At 43.9% G+C, this 15,095-nt stretch overlaps 1 protein-coding gene across 4 annotated transcripts in view; it reads left to right on the top strand.

Annotated features, from left to right (window-relative positions):
• The first annotated feature begins 3,136 nt into the window (after nucleotides 1–3,136).
• Nucleotides 3,137–15,095, top strand: part of LRBA (LPS responsive beige-like anchor protein) — a 412,366-nt gene continuing 400,407 nt past the window's right edge. For all 4 annotated transcript variants that reach the window (XM_040582452.1, XM_040582440.1, XM_040582445.1 and 1 more), the window contains exons 1-2: nucleotides 3,137–3,382; nucleotides 3,724–4,151. In XM_040582452.1, coding sequence (XP_040438386.1) covers nucleotides 3,936–4,151 — 216 coding nt within the window. In that variant the 5' untranslated portion in view covers nucleotides 3,137–3,382; nucleotides 3,724–3,935. The remainder of the gene's footprint in view (nucleotides 3,383–3,723; nucleotides 4,152–15,095) is intronic.

The raw sequence follows: 15,095 nt of genomic DNA, 5'->3' as shown, positions 1-15,095 counted from the left end.
GACTAAAATAAGCATTCTATCCACGTAGCTAATTGTGTTGCTGTGCTTCAGCCTTGTAGTTTGTTACTCCCTGTTTTCCCATACTGGTCCCTATCTTTCTTGGCCCTGCACCTGCTTTCCCAGCAGCTGTACCTTGTTACAGCCACGGCCTGTTGGCACAACGTAATTACTTGGTCTCAGGACTCAAGAATAGCTCAAGGCCACCTTTCTCCTTAACTTCAGGACAACAACTTCAGCACAATTCTGATTGCAGGCCTATTCTAATACCAGGCCTGGATTGTGCAGATCTTCAGAGATTCTAAGGCCATGCTTCTGCAGCCATTCTTCTACAACAGGTGATTCAGGAAGCCAGGGAAACTCAAGCAACAGACATGAGAAATCTAAAACACGCGTAAGAAATGCATCAGGAAACTCTAAGATTAATATGTCAAGATTACACAGTGTGTGTATAACCACACAAGCTCACTGCAGCTTTGTAAAGACTGAACGTGTCAGCACTACAGTTCTAAAAATTTCTAATTCTGAGGAAAAAACTGCAGATGTTTCCTACTCAAATTAGAGATTATCATCTCTTCCTAATGATGTATGCATGTATGTATGTAACTAAGGGAGACAAGGAAAGAAAGGCAAGATAAAAGGAGCTCACTCCTTTCTTAGGCCTTGGAAATTCAAACAGGAAAGCAGCTATGAGATGCTCTAGTCTTGACATACATTCTCTGGATAAACATAACAATGTAAGAAAATTATATAGGAAAGGAATGGAAAAAGCATTATAATGGAACATGTTCCAGATTGTCTTTTCTTTTTGCCCCAAAACCATGGGAAATTTGATACCAACACACACAAAGTATGATGTTCCTAAACCAGGCCATGGCCAAGTTAAAATATTATTTAATAATAATATATCAAGTTATAATAATAGTTAATATGTAATAATTACGATCTTCTTTAGCATGCTTATCAGGAACATTGCACATCACTTCAGAAAGCCATTTTCCAGGAAAACTGTGGCTTGATTTTTGTTTGCACCTTTTTTGTGTAAACACAGTCAGGGAGGCACACATTTAAACAATTTTGTCCCAAACATGATGCAATATCAAGAACAAGGTGAAATTTTTATTTACCAGACAAAGCACCCATTGGCCTCTTTGGAATTTCACTAGAGTCAGATTTCAAAACACGGAATTTTTTTACCTAAAGGTTCATTCCCTTTCCCTCCATAGAATTAAAAAAATGACAGCTGTTTATATCACAGAGGATGTTGATCGTATTTGTGAAGTGTTAAAATGTACTTAAATTTATTTTTTTTTGTCCTATATCTATCTGCCTGTCTGCAAGTTAACGCCCGGGTCCCTGAAATGGTCCTTCCTTGGGAAGCCTTTGATGCCGTCATGTTGCTGTGATACTTTGTTAATAAAACTCACAAGCTTGCCTGCCTGTTCCACAGCCGCTATGAGGTCACGCAGTCCTTAGAATAATCCTCATTAACGCAAGCAGTCTTGTTAAAGATGCAGAGCGGAAGACTCCTTGAATGAAGAGCCCAGAGGAGCAGACCCTCTTAATTCTTTATTGCAAGAGATTCACCATATTCATATACACAAATAGGTTTACTTAAGCGGTCAAACAAAAGGTTCATTGCATCTGAGATAAATATACGCTCGTATTTGTAGCTCAGGTCACCTCAGAAGGGAGCACAGAAAGGGCACCGATTCTGGTGCTTTGCAACCACCAGTAGCAGGACCGGCGGTTTTACCTGGAGGTTTCCGATGCGGATTTTAGTTCACAGTTTGCATGTGCAAGCGTATGCACAGATGGCAGGTACCGCTGCTGCACCGAGTCTGCTCCCCGCCTTTAACAAGGTGACTTTGCTCCCTCCGCAGCGCGCATCCCGCTGATTTTCGGGTGCCATCCGATGGGCGCTACGGGCTGACCGTCACGGCAGCTCCCGGCAGGTGCGGGACGGAGGGATGAGGGCAGAGGGGGGGTTGCGAAGGCAGGTGCTGCGGGGCGGCAGCGGTGCCGGCAGGGGCACCTCGGGGCCAGGCCCTCCCGCCCGGCCCGCCCCTGCGCCCAGAGGCAGCCCCGAGCTCCCGCCCCCTCAGCGCGCCCGCTCCCCTCGGGCGCTGCACAAGCTCCGGCCGGGAGCGGCCGCCGCTCGGCGGGAAAAGCCGCTGGGCCGGCCCCGGGGAGCTGCCGCCGCCGCTCACCCGCTGGGAGCGGCCCCCCCGCGGCTCGGAAGCCCGGCCCGGCGGCGGGGAGGGCAGGCGGCGCCTCTGTCTTCCCGCCCCCCGGGGACGGGACCGCTGACTGCGGGACGCCGCTGCCAGCGGGCTTCGGTACTCGGCGGGGGCTTCGGGGCGCCGGTTTTTAACATTGCCGCGTCCTTCGGTGAGACCGGGGGGCGTTTTGGGCGAGGGACCGCCGCCCGCCAGTGACACCCGCCCTCCGGCGGCGCCAAGGGGCTGCGTCGGGCCCCGGGCCGGCCCCGGTGGGCTTCGACAGGAGTGCCTCTCCCCGGCGGGGCGGGGGGGCAGCCGCCCCGCTCCCCCTGCGGCGGGAGCCCTTACACATCCTCTGTCCCCCGCGAAGGCGCTGCCCGCTGTGCCACGCGCCTGCCGCTGTCCCCCCGTTTGCGGCCCCGAAGGCAGCGCGCGCAGCTGGTTTCGTTCCTGCACGCCGGTTCTGCGACTCGTATACGGTTTGTTTTATTCTTAAAAAAATACAAACACAAACAAGCCGCCCCTCCCCGTGAAAAAAAAAAAAATTGCTTCAGGAACGGCGGGCTTCAGTCACAGAACAGCTCAAGGAAGTTTGGGGCAAGTTGTTGCACACAGCGCCAGGGCGGCCGCGCCCCCTCGGGCAGAGCAGCCCCGCCGAGGGCGCCCCCTGAGGAGGCGGGGAGGGCGGGAAGCGGCGGGGCTGAAGCGCTGGGTGAGGCTCCGGGGAGAGGACGGAGCGCTCCCGCCACCGCTCCCGCGGCCCCAGCCCCTCCCTCGCCCCCCTCCCGCCGCCGCGCCCCGCTCACCTGGCGCACCTGGGCGTGCGCGAGCCGGCGGCACCCGCCCCGCGCGGCAGCGCCCCGCCCCGCCCCGCCCGAGGCGCGCAGGCGCACGGCTCCCCGCCCGGCAGTGCCCCGGCGGCGCGGCGCTGTCATGGCGGCGGCGAGCGGCAGCAGGAAGCGATGGGGCTGAGCGAGACCGCGGCGTGAAGCGGCGGCGGCTGCTGCTGAAACTTCGCGAGCCTGGGGAAGAGAGGGGCGGCTGGCGCTGCGCAGCCCGCCTTCCGCAGCCGGCAAGCGGGACAGAGCAGCCGCCTGCCGGCCCCGCAGCCGGGCGCCGGGGCAGCCCCGCGCCCCCTCCGCCGCGGCGCCGGGCAGAGAGCGGTGAGTGCGAACTTGCTGTGGCGGCGGGTCGCTGCACCTGTCCGCGCCGGCAGCCGGAGCGGCGGCGGTGCAAGAGCAGGAGTCGGAGGCGCGGCAGGCGAGGAGCGGGGAGGGAAGGAGGAGCGTATTCCCTTAGAAAAATAGATTAAAAAAAAATAATAATTAAACTGTTCACGGCCGCGTTGGGAGCGCGGCGCTCGCCGTGCGGCGGGACTGCGGGGGAGCGAGCGCTCCCGTGGCCGCTTGGCCGGCGGGGGCCGGGGGCCGCAGGTGGGACCCTCGGGCCGGCGGGGAGCGCCTGACTCTCTGCCAAGTGACAAACACCCCGGGTTGTCCTTCAGGGCTGTAAATACCTGCCCGAGGGCAGAGCTGCGGACAGACGCCTCCTGCTGAGGAGAGAGCCGGGACTCCGAGGGCGCGTCCTCCCCCCCGCCCCCCCCGGCGGCCGCGGGTTTCCTCAGGAGCCGGAGCCGAGGGGAGGCGCGGGCCGCCGCTCACCTGCGCGGGAGGCCGTGCGGCGGGCGGCCACAGCCCCGGCCGAAGCGAGCTAGCCATGGCGAGCGAGGGCAAGCAAGCTGTGCAGCCGACAGGTGATGGAGGAGGAGGAGTGGGAAAAGAAGGAAACGCGGCGGAAGGGGGAAGCGGGCTGCAGCCTCTGAATCCAGGAGTCCCCATCCGAGGTATCAAGATGAAATTTGCTGTGCTGACTGGACTGGTGGAAGTTGGTGAAGTGTCCAACAGAGACATAGTCGAAACTGTATTTAATCTGGTAAGTCGATTGCTTTTTGGGGGGGGGCAGGAGGGAAAAGAACAGCATGTGCGTGCAGAAGAATCCCGTGCTTTTTTGATGTTACTTTTCTGTCAGTATGTTTTTACGTGTTTGCACCCTCACCATGCTAGATTTCAGCTAGGTTCTTTTTATTTAAAGACCTCAGAAGCTGAAAATAAAGTATCTATATACATTTAAACTTGAAATGGCTCTAAACAGCGTGCACCTTAGTTTGCCTCAGAGAGGTTGTTGCTTTATTTAGACTGAGAAGTGTATTGTTATGTTTAAACATTCAACAGGTGTACTCAGCAGGAAAGTTAAATGTTGATTTAGTAACTCAAGCTGTCATCAAAATACACACGTTGTTGTTCTAAGCCAAAGCAACTTTTCCCATGAAGGTGTTTATGTCCCTTTTTGCTTCTTACTTGCTTTGGAAGTAGGCAGAACTTTTATGTTCTGTGTATGGGGGCTGAGGGTGTCAGGGGGTGGTTCATGCAAATGCTTTACATTGCTTATTGGGAAGAGCAGAATGTGTTTTCAATGTTCTTTTTTAAATTAGGTAGTCAGCTGCTGGTTTTTGAATACAGTATGGATGCATTTAATACTTCATAACAGATCTCACTGAAAATTGAGGATACAACTTTTCCTGTCGAAGCTGCAAACATAATACATACTGTTGAACTTCCTGGGCCACATTTAAGACTATTAGGCTAGCTGTTGATGTTTGCTTGCTGAAGAAGACAAAACAGTAGGAGAAGAACTGTCTTTAAGTTTACAAAGATACTCTGCTACTATCAGAGATCGCAAAACATGTCTAAATGTACTCATTGTTCCTCCTTCTTCCTTTTAGTGAGCACCTTTGACTTTAAAACGGTGTGGTTTCTGACAAACCAGGAAGTGAGAGAATATAATAGTGTAAAGCTCAGTAACAAGGAAATCTGAGGCAAAAGGCATACTGTTTTTTAAATGCTGTTTGCATTTCACTGATTTTCTTAGTAGTCTTTGCTGCATGCAGGTTTTAATGGTCACTAAATGTGTGCTGTGTCTGTTTCTTTGATGTTATCTTCTTGAGTTATGATAAATGATTATTTTTTTGATATTTTCATATTAACAGGATATAATGCTTACATTAACTGTTTGAATATAAGTCTCAATAGACAGGAATTGCAGTACTAGCAAAAATGAAGTGCAGAGCAGAGGTTTCGTGGATGCTTGAAGTATGACAAAGTGATTTAAGTTACTTGGAGTCCACTTGACTGTTGTCCTTGACAAAGCACAGTGCTCAGATACATGGACATCAGGTTCAAAAAGAAATTCCGGTGAAAAGTTTACAACTTAGGACGCTAGTGTGAGGGGAAGCTGTTCATGAGGGTGTTAAATTTTACTTTGTTCCTAGCATGGTCTTTTGAAGTGGTGTGCTGGAGCTGTGTTTTATGGCAGCAGCGGAAAGAGATTCAGCAGAATAATTGAAAATGTAAAAGCTCCTTTATGCTGGAATTCCTTTTCTGCGCCATTTTGGACAAGGGAGGAATGAAAAAATCAGCTTGATTCAGAGAATCCTCAATTTTAGATTTCAGAGATTTTGACCAGTGGATTTTCATTTCCCAGGTAGAAGTAGGACAGAGTTTCTGGCCCTGGAGATTTTTGAAACTGTGTTTTTACTTTCTGTGCAAGTGAAACAACATCCCTGACCTGTCTGAGAAGATTCCCCAACTGTTCCAGCACACCTGCCCACGATGTGTGAGGCTGAAGTTCATGCTCCTGCACTGTGCTATTTTATCAGAGCACAAATGGTTGATAGCTATCATGAAACAAGCAATAGTTTGGTGGTAAGGACACTTTTCCTGGATTATGTGAGAACAAAATAAAAAATTTTGGGCAATATCAAAAGAAGTAGGTCCCTTGGTTTCTCTGAGTCCCAGGAGAACACTGAGAATAAAGAGTTCTGCCTCTGTTCAGTCGTTAGCTGTGATCTTTGTTTTTGTCGATTAATACCTCTGTAATCACACTGATCAGAACTTAAGGCATTTGAAGTATTGGTTAGCAATGGTACTTGCTCTTCTGTGCGTGTGTGCAGAAAAGATTTAACTTCTATATGAAAAAGTGATTCTTAGCTACGGCTTTTCTGGTACTTTGTTTCCTAATACCTTTCAGAGCGAGTTTTCTTGTGTGTGTGCAGGTTCAGTTGGGGGTATGAAAATCATGGTGTGATCTGCTGTTACTAATGGGGTTAAGCCCAACGTATCTCCCCCCCCCCCCCCCCTCGGGTTTCATTCTGTTTGGTGACTCATAACTGTACTCGGCAGTGTTGGCAGAATCAGCTAGGTCGCTTTGTGTGCTTTGAGAGGAGGAGACGTACGGTATTTGGGGGATTTTTTTCATCACTAAAGTGAGACGCCTTTAGACCAGAGTGGAAGGAGGGCTGGGCAAATCTGTGTCAGAAGGTGTTTATACATACTTACTCTTCATAGCATAACGACTCTCAAATGTGAAGATCTGATTTTTTTAAAAAGGGAGGTTAGCTGACCTAATTTTCACCTCTTGTGCAAACACGTTGCTCTTAATCATGCTCTTCAAGCTTGCTATAACATATGGAAGTTAGGGTGAATTTCTTTGTTTGCGATGGAGTGTCAAGAGAAACCCAAAGTGCTGTCTTGATATTCCTCAACTGTAAGTGATGGCCATGCTTTATATGTGACAGACTCAGAAGGTCAAAAATCTAAAGTGCACGGTAACTGACCTGCTGCTTATTAAAGAATTTTAAGCTTCTGTAGTGCTGATTACTTGAGCAAATAGTTGGTTAGTACTTGTTCAGTCCAGCAGTGTTGGATCTTGGAGCTGAGAACCACTGATAACATTTTCTCTGTCCAGCAGTGTAACAGTGCTTAGTGAGCTTACTTCTAGCATGCATCAAAAACCTAGTAGTCCCACTTTATCATCTTTGGAAACTGTACTCTTAGAAATAATTGAACTCACCTGTTTTGTTTTGGTCAGTATTCACAGAGAACCTAATTTTCCAGCCCATGTTAGATACAGCTTTGTGTGTTTCAGCACTTTTTAAAATTGAGAAGGAAAATACTGACTTCAAAGAAGCTTATTATTCTGTGAATAACTTTGAAAGCACAGTCTTATTCAAGTATTAATTTGTTCTGTTACTTTTCTGACAGACAGTAAGCTAAACTATGGGTATATATTGCTGATGCATTGTAAATTATATTTTTAATTGACTTTGGGCAGCATGAACTCCTTGAATTTCCCTTGTACGTGAATGAGGTGAATTGCTGTTCATTACCTCATATCTGCTCCTCCCCCTCCGCCCCACTTTAGTTTATTACAATAAAAAACCTCTTGGTAGGAGATGAGTGGAACAATAAATTATTTATAGTGGTATCTGTTACTAACTTAAAATAGCTATGTGTTTTTCATAGTAAAATAGAAAAACAAGTTGACCTCCTACTAATGAAGAAACTTTCAACTAAAGTAGTAGAAATAATTCAGCAACTGGTAAAACTTAAAACATAACAATTAGTTACAGTACTGTGCTGCTAGTGTCAAAGAAGGTTTTTAGGATCTTTAAGTTTTCAGATGTAGAGAATTCTGTTTTGAAGGCTCTGCAGCCTGCATTAGAAATAAAGGAGGTTCTGCAAAATCTTTTCCTGATTAAAATTCTGGGCGGAGCTTCTGGTCTACTCCATTCTATACAGGCTTGTCTTGTATCATATGTCAATGTTATCTTGTTTCCAAGTTATTGCAGGTTTCTTGTTTATATATAAAACTTAGGTCACTGGATATTCTTGTCTTTCAGTAGATAAAGGGCTCTCACCGACAAGTACTTTATTCATAATGAATGCGGTATGTGCAGGGGTTAACTATGCAGCATTAGCAGGCTTGCAGTGGGAAATGGATATTCTGGCAAAATTGTGCTATGCTTCAGGCAGATGACTGTACAACTGTTGTCTTTCTCTGTGATGTTTGTATCGTTCAGTTTGGGGGCTTCATGCCAGAATTTACTCAGGACTCAAGTTGATAAGTGTATGGAGACAACAGGTATTCTAGACTTTCTGCTCTTTAAAGAAATGCCATGTCTTGCCTTAAGCCAGTTTTGTTTTAAAAAGCTTTAGTATTTCTCATTGTTCTATTGACTAATGTAGATACAGTTATTTGTTTTGGTTTGATTTTTCTTTTCTCAGTCTATGTGGCAAAGACTTATTTTTTTAAAGTTCTGTCTGTCTCTTTGGTGAGGAGATTGTGCTGTTCCTTCTGATTCTGTTCGTAGATTATGAGGTCTTCACCTACAGTCCCCAAGTGCAAGTGGGAAAGAAATCTTATTTTTCATCCAAAGGTGATTAAGAACAAACAGGATCTGAGGAGCAGAGACTAAAATTACTTTATAAACTTTATTTGTCACCTCTCTCATTTCTGCCAGACTTTACTAAAACCACAAATAAAAATCAGCATAACTTTTTAAAATTCTTACTGTTTACTTTCCTTGTTTCTTCTTTTTAAAGTAACCTTCTTCCCCGACCCCTCTTGGCTTGTTTTATAGAACAAATCTGAGATCAGTGTCAGGACTGCCACTTGTTTGCCTTCTGTTGGTGTGCCCTCTGCTCTTTTTGTGATGTCTCCGTTCCTGAGACTTCTGCACTGTAAATTCTTTATCATTATTCATATTGAAAGCTAATGACATCACCTGCTGATACGACAGGTTCCTAATTTGGTATGAATGCTTGTGAAACACTAGCACAATGGATTTTATGAAGCTGAAGTTCCCCTTTTTTCATCTCTGGTCACAAACTTTTTTTTGCACATACCTTCTTGTAGAAAACCCTCAGAGCTAATGCTGATAGAATTAAATTTATTGCAGTAGTAAAAATGCCATATAAATGTTTTCATAGCAATGCGTTATTTTTGTTACCTTACTGTATGTTTTTAGAGAATGCTAAGATTTATTTTCTTTTTTTATATATTTATTTATATAAACTTATCAGTGCTGATGACAAGTGAGAGTAACTAAGTAGTTTCTAGAGCATCGCTGAGTATTGTGCATTCTTAATATATACAGTCTTCCCTAGTAGGTTGCCAGTAAGTACACCTCTGGCTACAGTTATCCTAGTTCAGTCACTTCTGTCCATTTGCAGTATAGGTGATAAGGTAAGTCTGTGGCTTAAGCTGGGTCAAGCTTGCATCTTTATTTATTTATTTGAAATCATATTAAATTGGACAGTCAGCTGTCTTAGTGATCATGTGTGGTTTTACTCTTGGTGAGTGAGTGGAATTCAGCAAAAGATCTGTAATGCCTCTAAATCTGTCTCAATGTCCTTTTTATAAAACACGTGAGATGCAAACTTACTTCTTGCTGACCCCTTCACAGTGGGAGACTTGTGCTCAGTTTGATGAATAAATTTGGACTCCTTGTTTCCAAGTCATCTTCATGGTTTTGAAGGCATCTAATTTGAGATCTGGTAACAGTAAAAGATGATTTTGATAAGCTTAGCTGACTAAATGAGGCTAAGTGATGTCTTTCACTAGACTGTACCTAGCTCAAAATTTTTGAGTAAAGGGAGTCACTTGTCCTTCACTTAAATAGGAATTACAGACCTCCATCTTGCTAGAATGTATTCTCAGTAGTTGTAGATACTCTTAATATAGATGTGTAGTGGGTTTTTCTCAGGTATTGATGCTATTTGGATGTTACTTTGTAGTTAGTGGAAATAATCAACCTGCATAGTAAGCGTAGGAATTTAGGGAAATCTGGTGGTCTGTTGAGAAAGGCAGGGAATGTAGGAGGTGAGATGGTAAAGGTAGTCTTGGATTAGGCATGCTGATGATTTAGAACCTAGACAAAGTCTAGACTGGAGAGGAGCTGGTTTGTACTTTGGCTGTGGTATCAACTCACTTGTGTGACTGCAACTTAAAATGCACTGTAGGATGACAAAATACTGAGGAGAAAATCTTAAGATCACACAGGAAAATGGTCAGTTTCTCTCACTCTACCTCTAACTGTTGAATTTTTATAGATTCTCGTAACCAATTTGAAGTTTCAAGTGTCTGTGAAAACCCATGGAAGACACATGCTCTGCATTTTCTAGAAGTGTTCGCATCCTGTATTCCCATTAGTAGGCTCTGTACAAACCTAGAATAAAGCTAAAAACCCAAGGCTGAACTAGGTATTTACATATATCATGTTTTAATAATGCAGTATTTGATAGGCAGTTTTTAATTAGCATTCTGTTCTAAAAAGTAGGCCTGTTTAAAATGTGTTTATGGCATTTTTTTAGCGGGTGTCCTGTAACAAAGGAGAGTCAGGTATCTGTTGAGCTCACTTTGCTTTCTGTAAGGAGTATTTTGTATCACCTCTGTCAGACAATACTAGGCTAGATGGACTATTGGCCTGACCTAGCAGTGCAGATAGCACAGTAATGTAGTGGCCATATGGACTGGCTCAGGAAGAGCATTTGCGGATTAGGGAATAGAATGAAATTAGTCAGAAGCATCAGGGAAATAGGTGGATGGCATGTCAAGGTTGTTATAAAGTTTGGATGTTGCAGAGTGAGATAAAAATAGATAATTACTTGTGTTCATTGAAAGAGATTATCGGAGGGATGGACCATGTGCAGATTCAAGAGGAGTGTGAGTAAAGAGAAGTTTTTGGAAGGTGGCTGTGTTGGACGAATACTGGAGGCTGAGGAAAATCAGAGAGGAGGTATTTGCTTAATTCTTTTTTAAGGCAGTGTTGGTTTGGTACAGTGTTCAGTATTCACTGATTAGTCAATTGTACATTCAGATGCTGAAGCTTGCTGAGAAGTCCCTGTGTTCTGAAAATCATCAGGTGTTAAGATTTGTGTTAAGATTTCAAATCTGATGAAAAATAAAAATGAGTTTTCTCCGTGGTTTATTTCATTATCTGTATATTTGTTTTACCACCTATTGGGGAGTCTGTAGTCATTCTGAACTGTATCCCACTTGACATGGTGTTCTGTTTTTGTTTTTTTCTGTTCATGTTTCCCCCCCTCAACACTAGGTAAGTTGGTAACTTAAAGCTTTTATAGTTTCTGTCTTTATGCAGTCATTAATTTCTTTATGAACCATAAGGATGAAGCTTTAATCTGTTGCACAGATTAAATGAGCTTTGCAGTTTAGTCATTGGATGTGAAATAGCTTCTTCCTACCTTTGCTGTTTCTGTGGATAAAACCCTTTAAGAATCTTTTCTGTCAAATTCAGTCTTGCTTACATTAAATTTATGCATATCTTTTTAAAGAACTTCTATTTATTTTAAATAGGTCAATCTGGAAAAATGTTCATAATGGCTAATTACAGCTAGCTAACTTTCTGCCATTCAAGTGTCTTCCCCAGCCCCTAGAGGCCTTGCTGGCCTCCTCATAACATTTTGCATGATGGTTTTTGGTATTAACTTGACCTAATTACTAATGTCCTAATTTAGATTACATTTCTGCTTTAACTAATTCTGGATTTTTCTGTTAGACTTGGTATTGTGCTAGAGCATATTATTGCCTGTCCAAAAACTAGTTTGGTTGTTTTTTTGTCCTCTGGGAAAATTTAAGACTTCTCTTTGGGAGCTCTGGCAATTTGCCAGGAATCTGAAGGCTCGAATTTGCATAAAACAGGATACTATTGCCACCTGCTTTTTTAATACCACGTGTGGCCAGTGGAGACTGTAGTTTCCAGTATGCAATGCTCCATATTTAGAGCAGATAGCAATCGAGATGCATCCTTGCACAACTGCTGTAATCGGATTTGCTAAGCTGCATGAGTTGCAACTGTATCTTTTCCTGAGACACTGTAGTCTTTGTTGATACTGCAGGCTTGTAATCTGTGAAGAGCTTGCATTGCTATAGTGCTTTAGATTCCAAAGCCTCAGGAACAGGCGTAAGTAGTTTCTAAATAGAAACTAGTTTGTGGAGAAGAAAACGTAATGCCTTCTGTTGCACTGAATTCTCTAGTAATAACTAGGGAGCTGGGAGCAGCTACATCCCAGGTGTGATTTTCTTGTTAATAGCTGCCTTGAGATGATATTTAAATGAGAATAGCTAATGGGAATACAATGTGCTCTGTTGCTCCTGTGAAGTGCTCTGTGAGTTTGAGCTGCAAGTTTCTTTACTGCAACCTGCATACAAGTAGTTCTGTTGATGATTTTGTATTCTACATCTAGCCAAAAAATTTCATGTGCACTATACAGCAAATTCAAATTATTTTGATGTGACCAAAAAGCTGGAAGTGAGTTGTTCAGGCAAAAATCTTCTATTTTGTTGATGCAACTGAAGAAAACCACACCTAAAGTGCTACTAGGTTAGATTTCCTTTGCAACTGAAAATCAAAACCAGAGTAACAACTTAGGACTAGTCTGTTCTATGGAAGTGTGCTAATGTGTTTGTGTCAGCCTCCCTCAGCTCCCCCCTTTGCCATCAGCAGTTGTCCTCTGTGGTGTGGGCAGAGTATACAGGAATAAGTTAATGAAATGGAGGCTGTTCTGTTTGCCCTGCTTAAATATTCCAAATTTCTAGTTTATTACTGGACTAGCCCTATAAAGCAGTAACTGTAACAGTACATAGTGTGACCTGTAGCTTGCTTATGCTCTTTTGGGAATACTGAAAGGCTAAATGCACCAGTAAGCAGCAGGTAAGATGGTCACTGCAGCGGGAGAGCAATTTCTTTTATGAAAGAGCAGCAAGAGAATGAGTAGCGCCTTGCAGTGGACTGGGAAGTATGTGATTATGGAGTCCAGGATGCTGAATGTTTGCTTGATAAATCACAAATTGGTTCCTTTATCAAACTGTGCAGGTTTGCATGCAGGGAATTATACTGGTTGCTTTCCCAAATATAATTGGGATGGAAGTGGGTGGGCATCTATTTGTTAGAATAAAGTAAACCCTGGTGCTGAATAAAGGCTTTGCAGTTCCTGCAACTTTTAAGTTTTGGTAGTCCATTATTAGAGAAGCCTTTAAGTTGTGCTGTTTGCACTTCTCAGGAGTAAAACTGTGCTCCTAAATACAATTGTTTTTTTGCAGGACTATTAACGATTCAAGTGGACCTTGGAATCAAGCAGTGCTTAAAAAAACCAACAAGGTTCTTTTTGCAGAATCATAGATAAAAGCTCAAAAAAAAAAAAAAAAAAAAGGCCAATGATACAGAAATAGAATTGCTGATAAGCCTTAAAGCAATGCAGCCTGGGGGAGAATAGGAACCAAATGACTACTGTTGGTAATGGTGCATGACTGTTAAATAAACAAATGGAAGCTATCAGTCCAGTCAGCATCTGCTTCATGCTAATGTTTTTGTTGAAACAAAACATGTGATTTGTCTGTAGTTTTGGTTGTGAACTTGATTGAAAAGAACTTGCAGGTTTTCTCTTTTTCCCCTCCCTTCCCTATAATGGGAGCTTAGTTATATACTGGAATCGAATCCTACAGTACAATTTAGGTGCTGTAATGCCTGACTTTTAGGTGTCTGATATGGAGTATGAAACTGAGTAACTGTGACTGCATTTTTAGAATGTGTTTCAAAATAGCTAATGTGAGATCGGGAGCTGTGTGTATTTAATATGTTGCTGGTGTTACAGAATGGGAGAACACAGATGCTGGGAATGGATATTTCAATTGGAATTGCAAGAAGTTCTCTGTCCATTTCGTAATCTACAGGGAACGGTCACCTGAAGCTATGATGTTCAAAACATTTCAGATATGTTTGATTTAAATATGGTAGCAGTGGTGCCCATCTCAACAGTAAAGTGCTGTGAAAAGGGTTCTCGGGCAGAGAAACCGTACCAGCAGCTTTCCATCTTTATGCAAATCAGTAAATGCTCACAGACAAAAGATTGTCTGTTTTCTTGCCCATTTCTTCCTCAAAAGTAGGGTCCCAGTGTGCCATGCTAGATTATCTACTGTTTAACCTCACATCAGCACACTCTGCTTTGTTCTTTCTCTGCTCTCGTGGCTCCCCTTCTGTGACCTGGCACCTGCTGCCTTCATCCTGGGCTGCAAAAGGGAGTCCTGAGCACTCCCTGGAGTGCTGCAGTGTGCTTTGTTACGGATCAGCGGATCAGCAGCGGAGTGGTAGGGGTTTTGTCTTTGGGGAGATGTGTATTCTGTGACTTGCCTGAGACCAGGTACTAAAGACTTGCGCCCTTCCTGTGTACTGCTTTTAAAGTGAAATGTATATTGCTTTTTGGGAATTTTGCTGGCTTAGTAAAGTCTTACCTATTCAGGAAATGAAAAACATCCTAACTTCTATCCTTAGTAGGAAGAGCTTCAAATTGCCATTTGTCAGGAGTGCATAGTGATGATGATGTGACTAGTAGGGGGACATTTCTAACACCTTTTCTGCAAAGACTAGGTTATACAGTGAAGAATGCCAGATTCATGGGTATGGGGGGAATCCACAGAAAGAAACAAGTCTTAGACCTTGTGGTTAAGGTGTTTCAATAAGGTTTTCCAGTCGCTCATATGTGACAGGAAAGGTTTGGAGCTGGAAGACAGTGGATTTCTTGCCCACGTGTTGGGGCTTTAATAAAGTTTTCTTTATGGTGTATGGAATCTTGATTTCTTTCCTGGAAAGTGAATTCAAGTGGAAAGGTTTGTCCGGTGACTGAAAGATCACCAGAATTGGTTAGACATATTTCAAAAAGATAGAATTTAGATGACAGAGACTTGGATTTCTTGCTTCTGGATGGTGCTGTCATTTTGCAGAAAAGTGATATCCCTATTTCCAATTAGATCTTACTTTAGGAGTATGCTTAGTACTTCTGTGTGCTGTCTTGAGAAGAGAAGCCATGACCAAGCTGAAAAAATGTCATGTATGCTTCGGGATACAAGTTAGTGTTGTGTGTTATCTGCCCTGCCCCTACCCCCCAAAAAAGGCGGGGAGGGGGAAATATTTTTCACATTGTCAGACAGTGTGGATGACTGTAACAAGCAAACTTAGCAGTT

This window comes from Falco naumanni, chromosome 1 (genome assembly GCF_017639655.2).
Source record: "Falco naumanni isolate bFalNau1 chromosome 1, bFalNau1.pat, whole genome shotgun sequence".
Classification (NCBI taxonomy): Eukaryota; Metazoa; Chordata; class Aves; order Falconiformes; family Falconidae; genus Falco; species Falco naumanni.
The sequence above is the reverse complement of the archived record's forward strand: the minus strand, read 5'-3'. Positions and strand labels throughout refer to the sequence as shown.